The following is an 18,799-nucleotide window of genomic DNA, read 5'->3' on the forward strand; positions in this document are numbered from 1 at the left end:
TGAAACAAATCTGCACCTTCTAGTATCTTATTATAATAATTTACACTTCCATAATTCAAGTTATAGATTAGTCAGAAGAAGCTTAAGCTTATTTCCAAAGTATAAAACCTTCATACATCCACATGAATAACTACACTAAAAGTACATTCCCACCTAATTTTAATGGTGATTTACTGCTTAATCTCGTTGCCAAAGTGTAAGGTCAGATTTCTTGCTTCATCTGCATAGCAAACAGGTATAAAGAAATTATTGTCTTTTTCGTTTGACTCATCATAAGTTCTTGCTGTAAGGGATGATGATCTACAAGCATTTGGCTTCACTTTGCCTTTGTAAGCCCTACAAATATAGGTCTCAAAATTTCTGTAGTCCTGCATCCACAAGAAAAGGCAAAATAGTTTAGCCACAATTCAGTATTCAGTTCTGTTCTGCAATCTTCAATTTGACATCACTCGCAAACCTCTTGGAGTGCTTGGTTGTTCACAACCACCCATGGAACAAATCTATGGGGTGGTTTAAGCTCAGATGTTTCCTTTCCATACTTTAGGTGAATCTGCTTGGTAGACACATAAAAGGTGTTAATATGAAATTATATTTTTTTTATCAGAAAATATTTCTTATTAATATATTAAATTTATTGATTTTATTAATAATTACCCGTATAAAAATAACAACACAAATGAAGAGTGAAATTAGAAAATAAAAAGAACTAACAGTTTTCCCGTTGCCACTTGTGTAGCAATCAATAGGTGATGTGCCCAAACCAGTCATTTGGAAGCAGTTCATCCATTGCCTGTGTCTCCCTTCTAAACTCAGACGCTCCAAACACTCAATAAATCTGAAATGTTGCATCTGCATGCATCGTAATTCTGTGTTAAATTCATTCATTCACTCAACGAATCTGAAATGCTGCATTAGCCATGCATGAAAATGAGATGCATGACTACTTAGGGTTAGTATGATGATTTTTTTTTAAGTTGTTCAAAATCATTTTTAACAATTTTAAAGGTATCATTTGACACTGATAAATGAATGTAAATTTCGTTTTACGATTTTATAATTTGTAGGATTGAATTAGAGTTGAATTGAGTTTGTTAAGAAACTAACAGTTAAAAGAAAAGTAAAATAAAGTTTACAAAGTTAGAAGAGAAAATTAAAATTGTTATATAGGAACTCTACCACGTCAGGATAGATTGTAATAGTGCAGGCCTGGATCGTGTTTAGGAAGCATTCATCCTCTCCATGCTGCAATAATTAAGAGAAAAATAAAATAAAATTGATGATCGTGAAAATAAATTATAGAACAAAATAAAATAGAAAATGATTTAATTAACAAAATAGACATTACATGTATCTATGTTGTTTAGATAACCTACTCTGGGTCTCTATGAGTGATAGTGCTTCTCATGGGGTGTGCATAGTTTGTAATTGATGAATTGCCTATTATGCATCATTTAGTCAATTTGGTTCATAATTTTAAACTCTAATGTAGGCTTTATGAGAAGGGATGAATGAGATTCAAGTGGTAAAGATGATGATTTCATGATTATAAGAGGATTATAATTAAACATTTTGGTTTATTTATAGACTATATGAATGTGGTTAATTTTAAGGAGAATTGTCACATTGTCTAGTGTTGGGGTATATGTTGAGTCGGAGTCTAAAGAATGAAGTCATCCTAATTCTATTGAACTTATTAACGCATATAAATAATGAAATTTAGGTGGTGCGAGTTAAAGGAGGTTTGTATAGCGAGATTTAGTGTGGGAGAGCATATCTCTGACTAGGCTATAGTAAATTAACCCTATCATGAGGGACTTTAGACCAAGTGGAACTAAGTTTGGTTATTATAGTGCTTTACAAGGTTATTTCATAGGTGTATGACTTCATGAGCATTCAACTTAATACATGTCATTTTGAAAATTGAGTCTAGATCATATTTGTATTGATGAATTGTTATTGTATGATATATTATGGGTCTTTTAAGTTTTTGTATTAGTAAATGTGTGAGCACATAGCTTGTTAATTTTTCATCAGCTTACCCTTGCGTTTTCATTGTAGTGGTTTTTTCCTTCCTACAATGATCGTCTATTATTCGTGAGCATATGATAGTAAAGAGGGTTGAATAATGAGGAATTGTAGCTTAGGTATGTAATCTAAAAGTTATTTTTCCTTAAAAAAAGTTTCTGAATTGTATAATCCAAAAGTTAAAATTGACTTATATATTGTGAAATCTAGAATTAAAATTTACTTCTAAAATTTCAAGACGATTAAAAATATAGGTTGCAGATTGCACAATCCATTAGTCATTTTTGAGTTCAAAATTTCACAATTTGAAAGTCAGTTTTTATTTCTAATTGCACAATCTGAAAGGCAATCTAGAAGGTATTTTGGGCTTGCAAATTATACAATCTGAAAAGTCTTCTAGATTATGTCATATGGAGAGGGCAAAACAAGAATTTTTTTATACAAGAGCGTAAAAATAAATTTTTAGAGGTACAGGAAGAACTGCCAAAACAAAAGGATGGCTAGCATGCCTAATTTGGTCATTCTTAGAATAAATCCTTAACACAAATTGCATGAACATTGAACTTGCACTAAGCTATTTCGTTTTACACCCCCCATAGTTTCTTCTTGAATCTTCATGGGATGTGAAAAAGATTTTGCTACCATCACCCTTATTGTCAACCAATCACTTCTCATCATTGTCCTCCCTTGTTCATGTGTTTGTTTGGATTGTTAGAAGAATATTTAGATTACCAACATTTTTTGAATTGTGAAATTTGGAAGATACTTTCAAATTATCCAATCTGAAAGTCAATATTTGCATAGGAAACAATATTTAAATTATGTATTCCTATTTTTTATTATGAAGAAAAAAAAGAACATAAGAAAAAGAAGAATCGCACGATAACAGAGGAAAAACCGAAAAAGAACATAAGAAAACCCAAAGAAGAAATGAAGAAGAACCACAAAAGCAGAAGGAGAGTGAGAATGAAAAGGAGAAGAAGGAGGAGAAAAAGAAGAAGAAAAAGGAAGGAGAAGAATTAGGAGGAATGATTTGTGGTTGTCAATAATTATTACTTGTTTTTTTTTTATACATAGGTCAAATTTATCTACGAGTATTTTACCAAAAAATAGTCATTAACAGGTCATTTGTAGTTTTTATTTACCGATGGATTTTGAATTATAATTTGTTTTTGTAGTGCATGTTCTTAACAAAAGAGGAAGGGTATTTGATAAAAAATTCATATTGAGTATTGTTAAAGTCAAATCATAAATATAAATAGATGTAAAACTCATATTGTAAAATCCAAATTTTAAAAGATTAAATTAAGTTTAAATGATAATATAAAAAAAATGCAATTATATAAATTTTAAAAATATAAAATATTGAAGAATATTTTAATTAGGGGTGACAAAGCGGGTCAAGTGAGTCAACCACCAACCCCACTTTATTTTGATATGACAAGCTAGAATTTTGAACCTGTCAAACCCGTTTTGATCCACCAAATCATTGGGCTATAGGATAGGGCGAGCCAACCTGCCTAATCATAATGGTTCACTCCATGTTGTTGCTCAAAAAATATTCTAAATCACGCACATATCCATCTTTCTTCTACATAGTTTTTTTGACATCTATAACATTATCTCCCTCACACACTAGTTTCACGCAAACATATTTCTCTATCAATACTCCTGATCGCATCATTCTTTCTTCATCCTACTTTTCAAGACCTCGATCTCTTCTAAGAGTTAATTGATTTAGGAGGAAAATTAGAGTTGCTTCATCTCTTCTCAAAGCAATTTGTTTAGGGAAAAATTACGTTTGCATCCATTATTTGCTTTTCTAATCTTCTTTTCTTTCTAGAGCCATTTGATTTGGGAAAAGATTAGGACTTCATTGAATTATTAATATTTAATCACATTTTCTCATTCGATGCTTTTGAGTAGCATGTTGTTTTTGGTGGATTCACCCGGGTCACATGAAAAGAATATGGTGGTGTTCATGAAATAAATTTGTAGGTTTTCAATGCCTTTCTCAATGCTACTACATGTGATGGGGTACAATTGATTTCAATTGAATAGACATTTTGGCTCTTAAACACCTCAATTTGTATTGTGGTAAGAGCAATTGTTGACGAGGATTTTAATCATCACAAGCAAAGGTTAATTCAAGAGTTGTTGAATTCTTGAGATTGGTTTGTTTGTTGGCGAATCAAAACATGAATCTGCAAAGCAGTTCGTTGAAAATTGGCGGACCAGTCTGCTAACCCGCTAACATGTTTTATGACAGAATAAGTTACAAAATTCAGTTTATATGGACTTGTGGACCATCTTAACTCAATCCACTTTTTGATGGCTGAGCTAAAATGAACCAAGACAGGTATATTTTGTGACCCCTAATTTTAATAATTTAAAAATAGATATAAAAAGAGTAACGAGACAAAAAGGCCCCAAATAAGGGTATTTGCCATTAGACCTAACTCCTTTCTTTTTACCTTATCCTTAAGGTTGATAATTGTGGTGGGTTGTTGAAGAATTGAATTCGGGCAAGGAATCAATTGAGAAAATTTAGGGGCAAGAATTTATTAGGGTGACAGTGCCTTTAAATTACGTTTTACGGATCCCAGAAATTGACCCATAACTCTTACAACTTTCTTTCGATATCATAACTTCTACTTCTGGTTTCAGATTTGTTCTGGAACCACTTTGTACAAATCATGCAAAGAGTTCAAATGAGAATTTCATAGTAAAATGACAAGTAAAAATCAATAAAAAAAAAAAAAGCATGTTCTAATCATCACAATGTAGCCAACTAATTAAAATTCAAAAAGATTAAATTCTCACAATGAATTAATATTCAAATCTATATTTTTAAAAAATATCAACATTTAGTATCTGACTTTATGAATCAAGAATACATTTTAGAGCATAACTAAGTATGTTTACACAAACTTATCCCAAATAACTTTTAAGAGAAAAATATAAATGTTTCTATAAATTAAAATTAATTTATGTATAAATGAAAAAAAATAGAATAAATTTGACATATTAACTTATATATACATCAAAAAGGCATCTTAAAAATTCTAATAAAGAAAAAGTTTATCCAAACTCATTCAAAATTAAGAATAAAATTTGATTCCAACTCTCACTACTTATATAATATTCTCATTCATCAAAATTAGAACCTCTTCTGACTCACAATCCTCCTAATAAAAGTTTGCATTAATAATAACAATAAATTATCAGAAGAAAAAAAAACTAAATTTTAATTAAAAATAACAATAACACATATTAAAAATTAAGTCTAGATTTTCCCATTACAATAATTAGGTTAATGATAGAAAAAATTCAACAATATGAAAAGAAAAAAAGTGGAAGAAATGTAACCTGACAAATGACAGAAGCATCAGGTGCAATCCAAGCATTGCCCCAAGGGACCAATCTGAGGTTGACAATGGAGATAAGATCCGTTTGGAAGAGCCTCACAAGACGGTTCACAATGAAATCAGCACAATAGGGGCATAAACTCTCATAGTAGAGTGACACAGTTACCTTTTCATTTGGGGCAGAAGAAGAAGAAGATGAAGAAGAAGGTGGCACCAAGAGCAAGAGCAGAAGAAAAAGAGAAAGGAGGAGGAAGCAACAGAAGAAGAATGAGCGACGAAAAGAATGAACAGAAGGATGCATTTTCATGTGTTGTGTTTCTTAAGAATCAAAGGGTTTTGTTTAGTAGTTGTTGTGTTGTGTTTGTGTTCTTTTGTGTTCTTTTGTGTGATTCATAGGTTGTGGAAGAAAGGTATCTTCTTCCCTCTCCTCTCTTGTCGCATCTGTTTCCTGCAAAGTGTGCCAATGCATGTCACTTTTCTTTTCATCTGTAAATTTATTATCACACAATGCATGTCACTTTTTACCTGCACCACACCACTTGACAATCTATTTATTTTTTGGTCACAAAAAAAAAAGTTAATTTCTGTATTTATAAAGAAGAAGAAAAATTGGAAGGTAAAATAATAAATATAAAGTGTGTATAAAATAATAAATATTCCTTAAAAATTATTAAACTTGATTTTTAGTCTCTTAAGAAAAAAGTATTTTTAACTTATATACAGTATTTTTAATCTTCAAAATAGTTTGATAAAAGAAAAGTATTTTTTGTCTTCAAAATAGTTTATATAAAAAAATGTTTCTTATATTCAAAATAGTTTAGATAAAAAACAGTATTCTTTATCTTCAAAATAGTTTGGATAAAGTTTTATAGAATAAAGAAAGGTAACTTAAATAATATTTGAGATATCAGAAAAAATACGTTTTAAAATTAGGAAGACTAAACAATACCGAATAGTATAATGTTAAAAAACTAAAAATTTATCTTATTGCTTAAATCCAATTTTAATTCTTGTAGTTTCCTTAACGTGTGTAATTTTGATTCTTAAGCGAATTTAATAGCATATTTAGATTTATAAGTTTTCAAAATTACGTAAATTCAGCCTATTATATCAATTATTACTTGCTCTAAATTATTATCATATATGTTTTTGTATAATAAGGCTCAACGTTTTATTAATCACAGTTACTAATATTCTACATAAATACGTAATATACGTTTTTCCCATTAGTGGCAGGTCAATTCAATATTTTCTGTTAGAAATTATAAAAGGTAACCACCATGTTGCAGAATAGTTTAATTTTAAAAGACTGAAATCAAATATATTGGGCCGAAATTTCACGTTTAGAAAACTGTCTCTTAACATTGATGATGATGTTATTGTTATTATTATTATTATATATTTCTATTTTAATTTTTCCTTTTTCTAATATCACATTATTTACTAGATATCCTCTCTGTGGAGAACTTCCTAATGGGAGGACTTTACCTCTTTGTCGAGAGAGATTTACCGCTTGGTCTTTTAGCTAGGAGTGCTTCCTAGTGAACGGGCTTTATCGTTTGGCTTTGAGAGGGATTTACTTCTCTCCCGAGAGGGTTTTATCGCTCGGTCTTTGTCTTCAATGAGAGGGATTTACCTTTCGGTCTTTTCTTCAACGAGAGGGATTTACCTCTCGGCCGGGAGGGATTTACCTCTCGGTCTATATCTTCAACGAGAGGAAGTTACCTCTCGGCCGAGAGGAAGTTACCTCTCGGCCGAGAGGGATTTACCTCTCGAGAGGGATTTACCTCTCGGTCTTTGTCTTCAACGAGAGGGATTTACCTCTCGGCCGAGAGGGACCTACCTCTCGGTCTTTGACTTTGACCTAGGAATTCTTCTAAGGGAACGGGCTTTACCGTTCGACTTTTTAGCGTAGGAGTTCATTTTGGAACTTCCTAGAGGACGAGAGTGTCAGTCCTTGGGAACGTGCAACACCGCTCGGTTCTTCAGCATAGAAGTTCGTTTTGGAACTTCCTAGAGGACGAGAGTGTCTGTCCTTGGGGACGTGCAATACCGCTCTGTTTTTCAGCGTAGGAGTTCGTTTTGGAACTTACTAGAGGATGAGAGTGTCAGTCCTTTGAGATGTGCAACACCGCTAGGTTTAGGACCAGGGGCTTTTGGAGGGCGTTACCTGGGTTTTGTTGACGCTAGTGATGGCTTACTTCTCGGTCTTCGACCTAGGGATCGCTGGAGAATTTCCTAATGGACGAGAAAGATTTACCTCTCGGTTCTTGCCCTCCTCTTGGACGAGTGGTTTGTATGGTCCTGACACTTGTACTGTGAAGTCGAACGGCTGAATACGAGTGAGGCTGAATGGCCGAGCTGTTGCACGATTGAACACTTGATGCCAAATTTGCTAGGTGTTAAGTGCGTCATTAAATCTTTGAACAATATTATAATATTGAATTAAGATATTTAAATTAAATCATATAATAAAATGACTTTATATCGAAATAATTATTTGTAAAGCCATAGAAGCTTGTTGACGTTGATGTTGAGGCTGCGTCCTTGTCTGGTTCCTTGCGGTTTCAGTAGGATGCCCCCCGGCCCCACGGTGGGCGCCAAAATGTTTCGGTAGATATTTTGCGGGACCGAGAGACGTACCTTTGTTGATGTGTCTTCCTCGCCTTCGAACGCTTGGATCGCCTGAGCCACTCTCCTTTCTTCAATCTGGACCGCTCGGTCATGCTGGTCTTTGCCGATCAGTTGCCTTCCTGCTTCAGGAGGGGGAGGTACATGCAAAAGGCACTCCGACGCTCAAGTTAGGCGTGTGATTTGAAGAGCCTCGGCTCTTGGTTTAGTGAATTGTTATCACTATTTAGTATTTGAGAATAGTGGAGAGTGAATAATGCGTATGTGGAACGTACTTGGCTTTTGGCCCTGGCTTTGTATTTATAATTTACGTCATGGAGCTGATACAAGCCCAATAAAATATAAACAGAATAAGATATAAACAAATTACCTGAAAATTCGGTGGGTTATTTATAACCTGCTTTATCAATATCTTTAATTAGATATTCTTTGATTATTTTATCATCTGCTGGACTGTTGGCCCAAGAATAGCTTAAGTGCTGACCCAATTGTGGCCCAATCTTTGACCTGAGTGTATGGATTGAACGGTGATGATTTTTAACCGTTCGGCCTCCACTGGGTACAGTATAATTAAGATTTTTATTTATAGGTATTTCAAGTTGTATACAAGAGAGTATTCATTGGTCATATTAGTATGATTCTTGTTTTTAACAATGTAGTGCATATTATATGGCTAAGTACGTCCTAGTTACTTGCATTTAAACATGTTTAATATGTATGATATATTTAAACATGTTTAATATGTATGATATATGATTATTATTAGACGGCTTGACTGATTACATATCGATCTAATACCAATGACACACTAACTACCCTATAGCTATCATCAAAGTATCATCAAACACACTTACTTTACTCAGATAAATGGACCATTGAGCCCAAGTCCAAACTCATCCAGATAAGGTTACATAAACATCATAAATAGTACTATAAATAACACTTATTACAAGGAATATGATTTATGTTTTCGTTAGTTATGCATTTATTATTTTGTTGACATGAGATACTCACTTGAGCGTCGAAGTTTCTTTCTCAAGTAATCTCACTTGCAGAAGACAAGTCTTAAGAAGGTGGACGAATACACTAAAGATCGAAGGTTGGAGACATTCAAGAAATGTTTGAAGTCTTTGTAGGGTATGTTATCGGCTTTGAAAGAACAATTGGCGCCTACCATGGGGTTAATTATCATTATGTGAAGAAACTATTAGTTTAGTGAAGGAAGCATTATGGTGTCCACATGGAGCAGAATGGTTGGAGAGAGAGAAACAGGACCCTCCACTATTGACATAACCGTTATCTTGGAAGCTTAGGTGAAGATGCAACAGGAATTCGCAGAGTTTAAGAAGAAGAGTGCTGAGGAAATTGATGCCTAGAGAGATGAAAATGCAAAGTTGAAAAACAAGGTCGAGGTAACAACTAGCAAGGAAAAGGAGAAGCAAACTTCTGATAATGTGGTCTCAGTGCAGAAAACACCAACTGAAGGACTTGGTTTGATGGTCTCCTCTTTAAACTCTTCACCTCAAGATCTTTCGGCCATAGTTGTGTTCTTGAATGCCTTGGTAGTCGTTATCTTGTTGATATCCAGCATACAACCTTCAAAGATGTCTTTGTTTACATTGAATCTCACATCCTTTTAGGAGACCTCCTGATATAGGAACTCGACTTGATGAATTGCATTGTTGAAACCGTTGGTACACTAAATAATTATATACTTTTGGAACCTAACTATATCGGCCTCAAGTTCCATCCTAAACTAAGGCACCTAATCTTCCAAGTTTTTGACTACTTGGCATTCTTCTCCTCGACCCATGAATTATGTTCTTCCTCATAGCTCTTTGTTTTGTAATTATTGTTGTGCATGTGTGTGACAAGGTAATTGTGATAGTTAGTTTGGCTTTGTGTGAAAGTGAGGCAGGAAATGAAAATTTAAAATAAGTTGGCAATCAAAATCAATCAGAAATTAAAATAATATCAGTTCTTAAAATATTATGAAAATAATGGACCAAGACACTCTAAATTTAGGGTTAGGTATATCTACTATTTATAATTTGTTAAGATAGAAACCCTAGCCACCAAGAAAAAGAGACAGAAGATTGAGTGTGTCGTGAGGGAAAGAGATTAATTGTGTGAAGGTTCGTGAGAGCTCGAAGGTGTAATAGAAGGACATTATCTGTTTAAGGGAAAGCATTGGTGGAAACCAAGGTATGGGGAGTTATCCTTCTAGTTTTGTTCTATGTTAAATATGTGTTGGCTTTCAAGTTCACGTTATTTTGTTGCAAATCCATGCTATATTATATATTATGCAGTTGTGCTCTTTTTGAGATCATGATGACCGTGATGTGTGTGGTGCGAGAATTTGTTGCTTGCATGATAAATTTTTGGGCTCTTGGTGCATGGACTGTTTCACGTTGGTTCCATCCTTACATGCCATTCATAATTTTTGTGTTGTACAAGTTTATGTTATATGATGTTTTCTTCCTTTCAATTATTATGTCTCCTAGTATAAGCTACATTAAATACTTGATTTGCATTATTTTTCCCTTTGTGATGGTTGTGCGAGCAAGGGAGGGGCTTGAGGTATATCTTTTCCTTTTCTGTTTCATGTGATCCCTTCTTGTATCAAGTGTACAAGTTCCTTTTCTCCCAAAACCTTGGGTTTTAACATGTTGCCATGATATATTATGTTGTACTTATCTATTTTTACATGATTATGGATGTGTGTTCTATTTCCATATTGTGTTTAAGTTGTTGTTGGGTTGTTAATGTGTTGCCATGCTATTATTGGGTTGTGTCGTGTTGTGTTTAATTGTTATCATGATGTTTTAGTCATGTACCTGTTTAGATCTCGGTAAACGTACCGAATCGTATTAATTAATAAATCGGTAAGACCGAATATTGTATCCCAAGAGACTTGTGTGACACTAAACAATCATATAATTACTTAACTAATTTAGACTAAAGAATGATTCCATTAATTGTAATTTCGATGCAATAAAAATAAACATAATGCATAAGTTGTAAATTGAACTATTTTGGTTAAAACACTTGGAAATGGAATGATTAAAGATGATATGGATAAGAAATGTTGGGGAATGATTTTACCTACTACACGCAAATGCACTTTACTTCTTCTTCATTTAATTGCTCAAGTCAACCTATTAATCTACTCAAACCCAATCCCTTGGTAGAGAGAGCCTAGACTTACTCATTAAACTCCAATCCCTTTGAAAACCTAACAAGTTCATCGCATTAAGAAAAGATTAAGAAAACTAAAGGCCCAAGTTCTATCCCTAGATACAATTTCCTTTAGGTGTTTAGTCCAATTCAAGGTTCACACAATATCTCCCAATATTATGCAAACCAAAGAATCATGCTATGGTTGATCAAGTCACAACAAGCTTTAAGAGAGGGAAATAAACACTTACAATAACTGAAAGAAGCTTATATTCATTCAAAACAAGTGCATTTACAAGAGAGTTTCATAGTTACATCATTTCCCCAACAAAATGAACTTAGCTCTCCATTGTCATGGAGAGCTTGAGCTTACAATAGAAGAAAATGGAGGAGATGGAGACCCAAGGAAGATGAATGGAGAGCTCTCACTGCCCAAAACTAGCTCCCAGAGGTCCAAGAAGATGTTTTCGTGCTTCAGCCGCCAAAAAGATGCCACCTTTGTTGCCTGAAAGCTTTAAATAGGTCTAGGGTGCCACATCAGCAAGTGTCGATCTTAGCCCCCTTTTCTGGGGCGCCCAGACGCGAGAGTTGCGCAACGATTTGCGCGAAGACTAGCGCTCAGCCCCCTTCCTAGGACGCCTAGGCGCGAGAGTTGCGAACCAATTGGGGCTCAACCCCCCTTTTTTGGGCACGCAGGCGTGAGACTGCCTTTATCTGTCTTCTAAACAATTGCTTTTGCATCTTTTCCCGGGTTCCAACTCTTGATGGTTTTGATAATCTTCCAATGCACACAATTTGCCTATAAGAATTTGAGGGAATTAGTGATGAAAACCCCTAAGTGTAACCTAAACTAAACTTATTCACAAAGTTAGATAAAAGAGAGGATTAAGCAAGTTTCAAGCTTTAAGAGAGTTGATTTGGTATAAAAATGCACCACAGAAAATGGTAAGAATTACCATTATCAGTACCGAGTTGGTAAAATTGTTATCTTGATGTTTAAAACATATGTTGAGTTGTTTTAAAGGTCACCATGATGTTTTGAGTTTATGCTAAGTTGTTTTACAAGCTACCATGATTTTTTGAGTCTGTGTCGAATTGTTTAAATTGCTACCATGATGTTTTGGGCTTTGTCATGTTGTATTTTTATGTTGTCATGCTACTTTAATTCTTGTCATGTTGTTTGAGTGTGTTTATAGACTATTCATGTTATTTGGGTGTGTTACCATGCTTATTATTATTTTGGGTCAAGCTAGGTTGTTTTAGGTCAGGCTGGGTTGTGTTGGTTAAGTTATTCTAGCGAGTTGTATTGGCCAAGTTGTTCTGGCCTAATTGTGTTGATCAAGTTGTATAGGACCTTAGTTTCGAGGTTCTAGAACTCAACCTAAGTGTTTTGGAGGTCGGTCATGAGGTTTTTGACCTTGGTCGAGCTGCTGCTTGTGTTTTCTAGGTTGTTTCTTTTATTTTTTTTGCGGTGTTTGCATGAGTTCCAAGTTGTATTTTTCATTATTTATGAGCTATTTGTGTCTTTGGCTGAACTGTTTGCATAATTGTCGGGCTATGCGTGTTTCTGGCTAAGTTGTTGTGATGATTGTCGTGAACATGGATGTAATGTTGGTTATTGGTTCTACTATTGTGGTGGAGTGATGTTTGTTTGTTCAATGTGAAGCTGAAAGACATGTTTGGTTGTCATGTCTTATTGTTGTGACTTGTAAAGCTAGGGTTTATTGCTTTTCACTTGAGGCTGTGAAGGTTAGGGAAAATGAGATGTCGAGTACTGCACCTTTTCGCTTGTGTGAAGTAGTGGACAAGGGAAGAATGTTTTGGCCATAGGTTTCCAGTTTGTAATTGAGTATAGTGTTCGGTGTGTGAGGCATCATAAGTCCTTTAGGAGTAGGGGAGACAAGTCCTTGTTATGATAGTCGAACAACTCGAACCACCCTGTTTTGGAAAACAGGTTGTGTACAATAGGCTAAAAAAATGACATATGGTTTGGAATCACTTGGAGGTGATGTGTTCTTGGTATGATTTTGGTTGGTATCACTTGGAGGTGATATGGATCTTGTAAGATTCATTAATTGAAATGGATGTTTTGAGTAATGTGAGTGAGTATGATTATTCCATACTATCTGGTATTGTTTTCTAGTTAGCTCACCCTTATTTGTTTGTGTATATGCGATGATCGTATAACTCGTGTTGTTATATGGGGGCATATAATATTACAGATGATGTTGATGTTGTCTAGAGCGAGGAGACGCGTGGGAAAATCTTATGAAGGATTTTCAAAATGTAATTAAGACAATATTTTATTTTAAAATGTAATTTTTGAATATTATCTTATGGTTTGGATTTGGAATAATGTTGCTTCCACTTGGTTTGTTTTCATTTGCAATAATTAAATAAAGTTTTTATTATCAAAGTTTGTAATTTTCTTAAGTTAATGAATGTTTTATAAACTACACGTCACATCTTAAAAGGGTTGTTAATTCCTCAGTAGTGTCTTGATAATGCTAATTCTTACCATTATCTAAGCATCATTTTAGTAGCAAAATCAACTCTTCTTTAGCTTATTACTTGCTTAAATCCTCTCTTTTATTTAGTTTTAGTATTTATCTATATTTTGAGCAACATTACGTAAATAATATTCTAATCCCTTGTTTTTTTGATCTATTTCGATGTTGGGAAGATCCTCCATTACATTGAAGAGCCTCGGTGATCCAGGAAGTCATTGATTTAAAAGTCATTTTCGCTTAAGCGAGAATAATTTAGCTTAAGCGAGAATGACTATCTTCTCCAAGAAGTTTATTCTCGCTTAAGTGAGAATAATTTAGCTTAAGCGAGAATTCGGGCAGTATATATACTCACGAGGCAGAAAGAAAAAAGGGTCTTTGGTTCTTTGGAGGCGTGATTTCACGTCTGGAGCTCATAGAGGGCGTGAGGAGCTTGTGGGAACATCTCCTCCTCTTCCTTTGGGTCTCCTTCTTCTTCCATCTTCCATGTTTGTAAGCTTTAGAGTTCTCCATGGAAATGGAGAACCAGATTCATCTTGTTAGGTTTAGATGTAGCCTATGAACTCTTGTGTAATGAATGATTGTTTCGTATTTATAAATGTATTTTCTATCTATTACTAGTATTCTTGTTTCCGATCTTAAAGCTTGCATGTAATGGGGACGTTCATGACTTGATTTTGGGGTTTCATTGAGCCAAGGATGAGATATGAAATCTTGAACTGAAACAAGAGTCCTTGTGGGTCATTGAGCCAGGGATGGGATATGATTCACATGTTGTCTTAGATCCTAGTTCTTAATGCGGGTTTGCTTGTTAGATTGTCCAAGGGATTGGAGTTTGATAAGGAAAACCTAGGCTCTTTCACCTAAGGGATTAGGGCTAGAGTGTTTTAGTGGATTGACTTTAGTAAATTGATAGAGAGGAGATGAAATTGGTTATACACAAGAGTGCATTGGTGAAAACTAACCTTAACAATGTCATTTCATACCATTTTTAGTCCTTTCCATTTCCAAGTGCCTTCAATACCAAAGTCTAACCTTGTAATTACTTGTGAATTTATCTTTTTGCACATATTCTTAAATGATGAGTTGTTCTTGAGTTTAAATGAGTTGTTAATCGCACAATTTTCTAGTATTACGAGTCTCTTGGGAAAACGATACCTGGTCTTACCATGGTTTATTACTTGAACGATTTGGTGCACTTGCCAAAGAGATTAACATGTCTTCCCTATTCTTTATAATCACCTTCATCTCCACCCTTATGCCATTAGATGAATAAGCATCTGACAACATTGAAACCTGACTACTAGCACTACTATTATTGACATTGAAACCCGACTACTAGAACTACTATTGTTACTCATCTATTCTCTAAAACTCATGTTTTATCCATTACAGGACATACCTTTCAAAGTAGTTAGCTTTTACGTAATTGGCTTTTGGAAACGAACTCTTTTCATAGAGATAACGACCTCAAATCAATCTCTTGGAACTTGGTGATCAATTAGGTCAAATGAAGCCCTTACTTATAACAAATTCTATAATGATTCACCTCCCCACTCTTCCTCCTCAATCGTTAAATATCTCCAAATTTAAGGGCTAAGGTTTGTGACTCTACTTTTTCCAAGTAATGCATCGTTTTATGTGTAACACATCAGTCATACCTTTGCACCTCCCTCACCACATCATTTCTAGTCGTTATGCTTCTCGAGGCTATGGGGTTATTGTACCTGTAAGTTTATGACTAAAGATACAATTTTTCTTTGCAAAACTCTATAATACAACTATCAAGTACTCATATCATGGTTGACAAGTAAAAAGATGAGGGTTGATTACTAATTTTATTCTTTGAAGCTATATACAATCCTTTAACATGTCACATGTAAAGACTAGGGGACTAGTGTACTGTATATGGTTGAGTACCATTGAGACATACTAGTATATATGGGTCTCATCCTTGGATAATGTAGCGCATATTACATGAACGAATACGTTGTAAGTACATGCACCTAAACATGTTTGGTCTGCATGGCGTGTGACTACTACTTAGAGGTCTAATTGGTTACATGTTGGTCTACCAAAACCAATACCTATAATGCATTGACTACCATGTAGCTATCATTAGAATATAATCAAACACTTATGCTTTACTAAGGTAAATGAGCCATTGTGCCTAAGACCATACTCATCCAGGTAAGGACCCATAAACAATACTATAAATAACACTTTCATTAATTATGCATTTTTTAATTTATTGACGTGAGAGGTTGACTTGAGCATTGGAGTGTCTTCTACATGCACAACCCTCTTCCATCTTACGGAGGATGGTATTGAGGAGGTAGACAAATACCTTAAAGCTTGAAGGTTGGTGACGTTCGAGAAGTGTTTGAAGTCGATGTAGGATACATTATTAGCTCTGTAAGAATATATTCAAATCAATATATGTATATAATTTTAATAACCAATTATATAAGGACATATTTGGACCACCTAAAGTTGTTCAAGATCTTAGGTTCGTTCTCTCTTTATTTCCATGTTTTATTTTAAAAGAACTTTGTTAGTTAAATTCTACTTCAGAAAGAAGTACGAAACACTACTGAAGAAAATCTTTTTTATACTAGTTCCAGAACCAATATAGAAAGTTTTCACTTTTCTATGTCGGTTCCAAAATTAGTATAAAAAGTTCCCTTTTTATACGAATTAAAGTCACAACTAACATCAAAAGTGCTTGTAAGGCTAATCTCTTATGCATCCCATGAACTTATGCAGAACACATAAAATAAATAAACGGCAACATTCTCAACAAAATTCATACCTCATAAACTAGAAGAAATCATATATTTTTTATGTGATTTTATTTTTTCAAAATAACTAATTAATATTTAAAACAATGAAAAAGTAAGTATTGATATACTCCTTATCCAATGAGTATAAAGATAAAGTAAAAATTTTACCATTGACGACATGAATAAAAATTAATTTATATTTTAAAATAAAGATGTAATAGCCAAATTCAAGCCATTATCACTCCTTATGATCCTATTTTTAATATTATCTTTATGTTTAAGTCGAATTTTAATATTCTTCTGTCAATGTTATTGCAGAGTTTAAATTATTGATATAATTTATGTATAATTATTGATTACAACTTTTCATTGCAATATATTTTACACGTTAAATAAGGTATTTAATTAAATATATCATGAAAAAACAGACATATTTTTATATAACCCAGAAACTAATATTTAATTAAACCATCATCTAAATTAGGGGTGTTACTCCCTCCACCACTGCAAAGTGCTCCCTTTACCTCCCCATCCCATTTTTACCCTTTAATAATATTTAAACGAATATGAATATGTTGTATTCTTAAACGAATATCATTATCCGTTAAAGGACAAATGGATTTCGACATCCGTTCATGAATGTTGAAATCCGTTTAATTCCAACCTTAAAATGGGTAACATTAACTGCGGTATGATCAGATTCATCTACTGTATTGGCATGCTCAATATCAACCACTTTTGATGTTGCACATGAAGATTGGCAACAGCCAACTTGGGAGCTCTCTTCGCATCTTCTTGGACAAAGCAACGATTTGCAGTTCTCTGCCATAAAGCCCTTGCTTCTGCTCCTGCCATCGTTTATCTATTCTTTTTTCATACTTACTGAACAAAATAGAATTATAAGTAGTTAAAAAGCCTACACTTATACCACATTTACACAAAAGAAAAAAGAAATATGCAAGAAGGAATTCATATAATGGTATATTAGAAGCCCAAACTCTGAAGTCCAAACACACTCTACGATGTTTTAGTAACGTGCTCAAAGAGTATGAGTTCCAAGGTTTGGCAAGCAACCCCACCCACTCAATTTTGTTGTTAAATAATTGTATATGTATAGCCTAATTTTATAAAAAAAAATATATATAAACTTACATATTTAAAAATATAATTATATATGCTAAAGTTTGTCCATTATTGACTCCTTCCTTAACTTGTTTATGCATTTGTCCCTGATTGTAACTAAAGACTATGTCCAAGTATATCTTCATCTTTCAAATGCCATCTTTGTCACCAATCAAAATCAAAATGGAGAAGAAGTGGAAACCTATATGGAGAAAGAGAGAAAGTGAGAGTTAGAAGATGGAAAGAAGGGATCTGGAAGAAGAGTTGGGATGAGAACAAACGGATTTGAAAAAGTGAAAGTTGGGAGAATTAGAGTAAAGGGTGGGGCTAACTCAAAAGTAAATAAATATGATTAAAGTAAAAATAGATATTTTTGTAATTAAATCCTTTTTGAGAAAGTTTGAAGGACTATAGGAAGCATCGGTGGTGGAGGGAGTAATACCCCAAATTAGAATCAATATTGGCCCAAATTAGATGTTAAGCTGCATGAGAAGTTTCTTCCCGCATTTCCATAAATTTCTTTCCGCAACTATATAAAATTCTTTTTTTCCATTTTATCATTTTATCCCTTTTAGATTATATAATCTGAAAATTAAAAATATTTCTAAATTATGTAATTTGAAAGTTTTTTTTTTAATTTCTAACTTATGCAATGTGAAAGTTTTCTTTTGAATTTCTAAATTATGTAATTTGAATATTTTTCTTTTTAAAAAAGACTTTTGAATTGTATAATCTAAAAATTAAAAATTATTTTCCGATTTTGCAATATAAAAGTCAAATAGTCACAAGATTATGTGATGCAGAAGTATTTTTTATATTCAGAAGTTGCTTTAGTTTATGAATTGTAGAATCTAAAAATATTTTTTATTTTTAGTTTGTATAATTTGAAAGCTATATTTGAAGAAAAAAGAAAAATTCTAATTTCTGCAATCCAAAAGTTATTTTTGACTTTTACATTGAACAATTACTAGGAAGCTTTAGATTGCACAACAATCTAAAAGCTTTTAGATTGCATAATCAAAAGTTAAAAAATATCATATAAAATTGAAAAAAGGTATTATGGAGGTGCGGAAAGAAGTTTATGAAGGTGCAAGAAGAGATTGGCCTATGCATGATCATCATCTATTGGGCCTATTTCCTTTATCCTCTGAATTCAACTGAAACAAACACTCCTCACACTTCACTT

General features: G+C 33.5%; 1 protein-coding gene across 1 annotated transcript; it reads right to left on the reverse strand.

The window, feature by feature from the left end:
* On the reverse strand, positions 1–5,897 carry LOC148190848 (gamma-interferon-responsive lysosomal thiol protein-like). Its single transcript, XM_088102448.1, has 5 exons — positions 5,395–5,897; positions 1,177–1,242; positions 712–849; positions 458–550; positions 1–368 (listed from the first exon to the last, which is right to left on the reverse strand). The coding sequence occupies exons 1-5, from the start codon at positions 5,698–5,700 to the stop codon at positions 171–173; spliced, it is 801 nt and encodes a 266-aa protein (XP_087958574.1). The 5' UTR covers positions 5,701–5,897; the 3' UTR covers positions 1–170.
* Positions 5,898–18,799: the final 12,902 nt, after the last annotated feature.

This window comes from Vigna umbellata, chromosome 11 (genome assembly GCF_029865625.1).
Source record: "Vigna umbellata cultivar VRB3 chromosome 11, Vumbellata_1.0, whole genome shotgun sequence".
NCBI classification, from domain to species: domain Eukaryota; kingdom Viridiplantae; phylum Streptophyta; class Magnoliopsida; order Fabales; family Fabaceae; genus Vigna; species Vigna umbellata.

Bases quoted from the DNA above. Each gene is read 5' to 3' on its own strand.
- LOC148190848 (XM_088102448.1), bottom strand. From the start codon at position 5,700: ATGAAAATGCATCCTTCTGTTCATTCTTTTCGTCGCTCATTCTTCTTC. The intron at 1,243-5,394 runs GTTACATTTCTT...TAATTATTGCAG, and splicing joins ATGCTTCTGTCATTTGTCAG to CATGGAGAGGATGAATGCTT. The intron at 850-1,176 runs GTAGAGTTCCTA...CGATGCATGCAG, and splicing joins TTACAATCTATCCTGACGTG to ATGCAACATTTCAGATTTAT.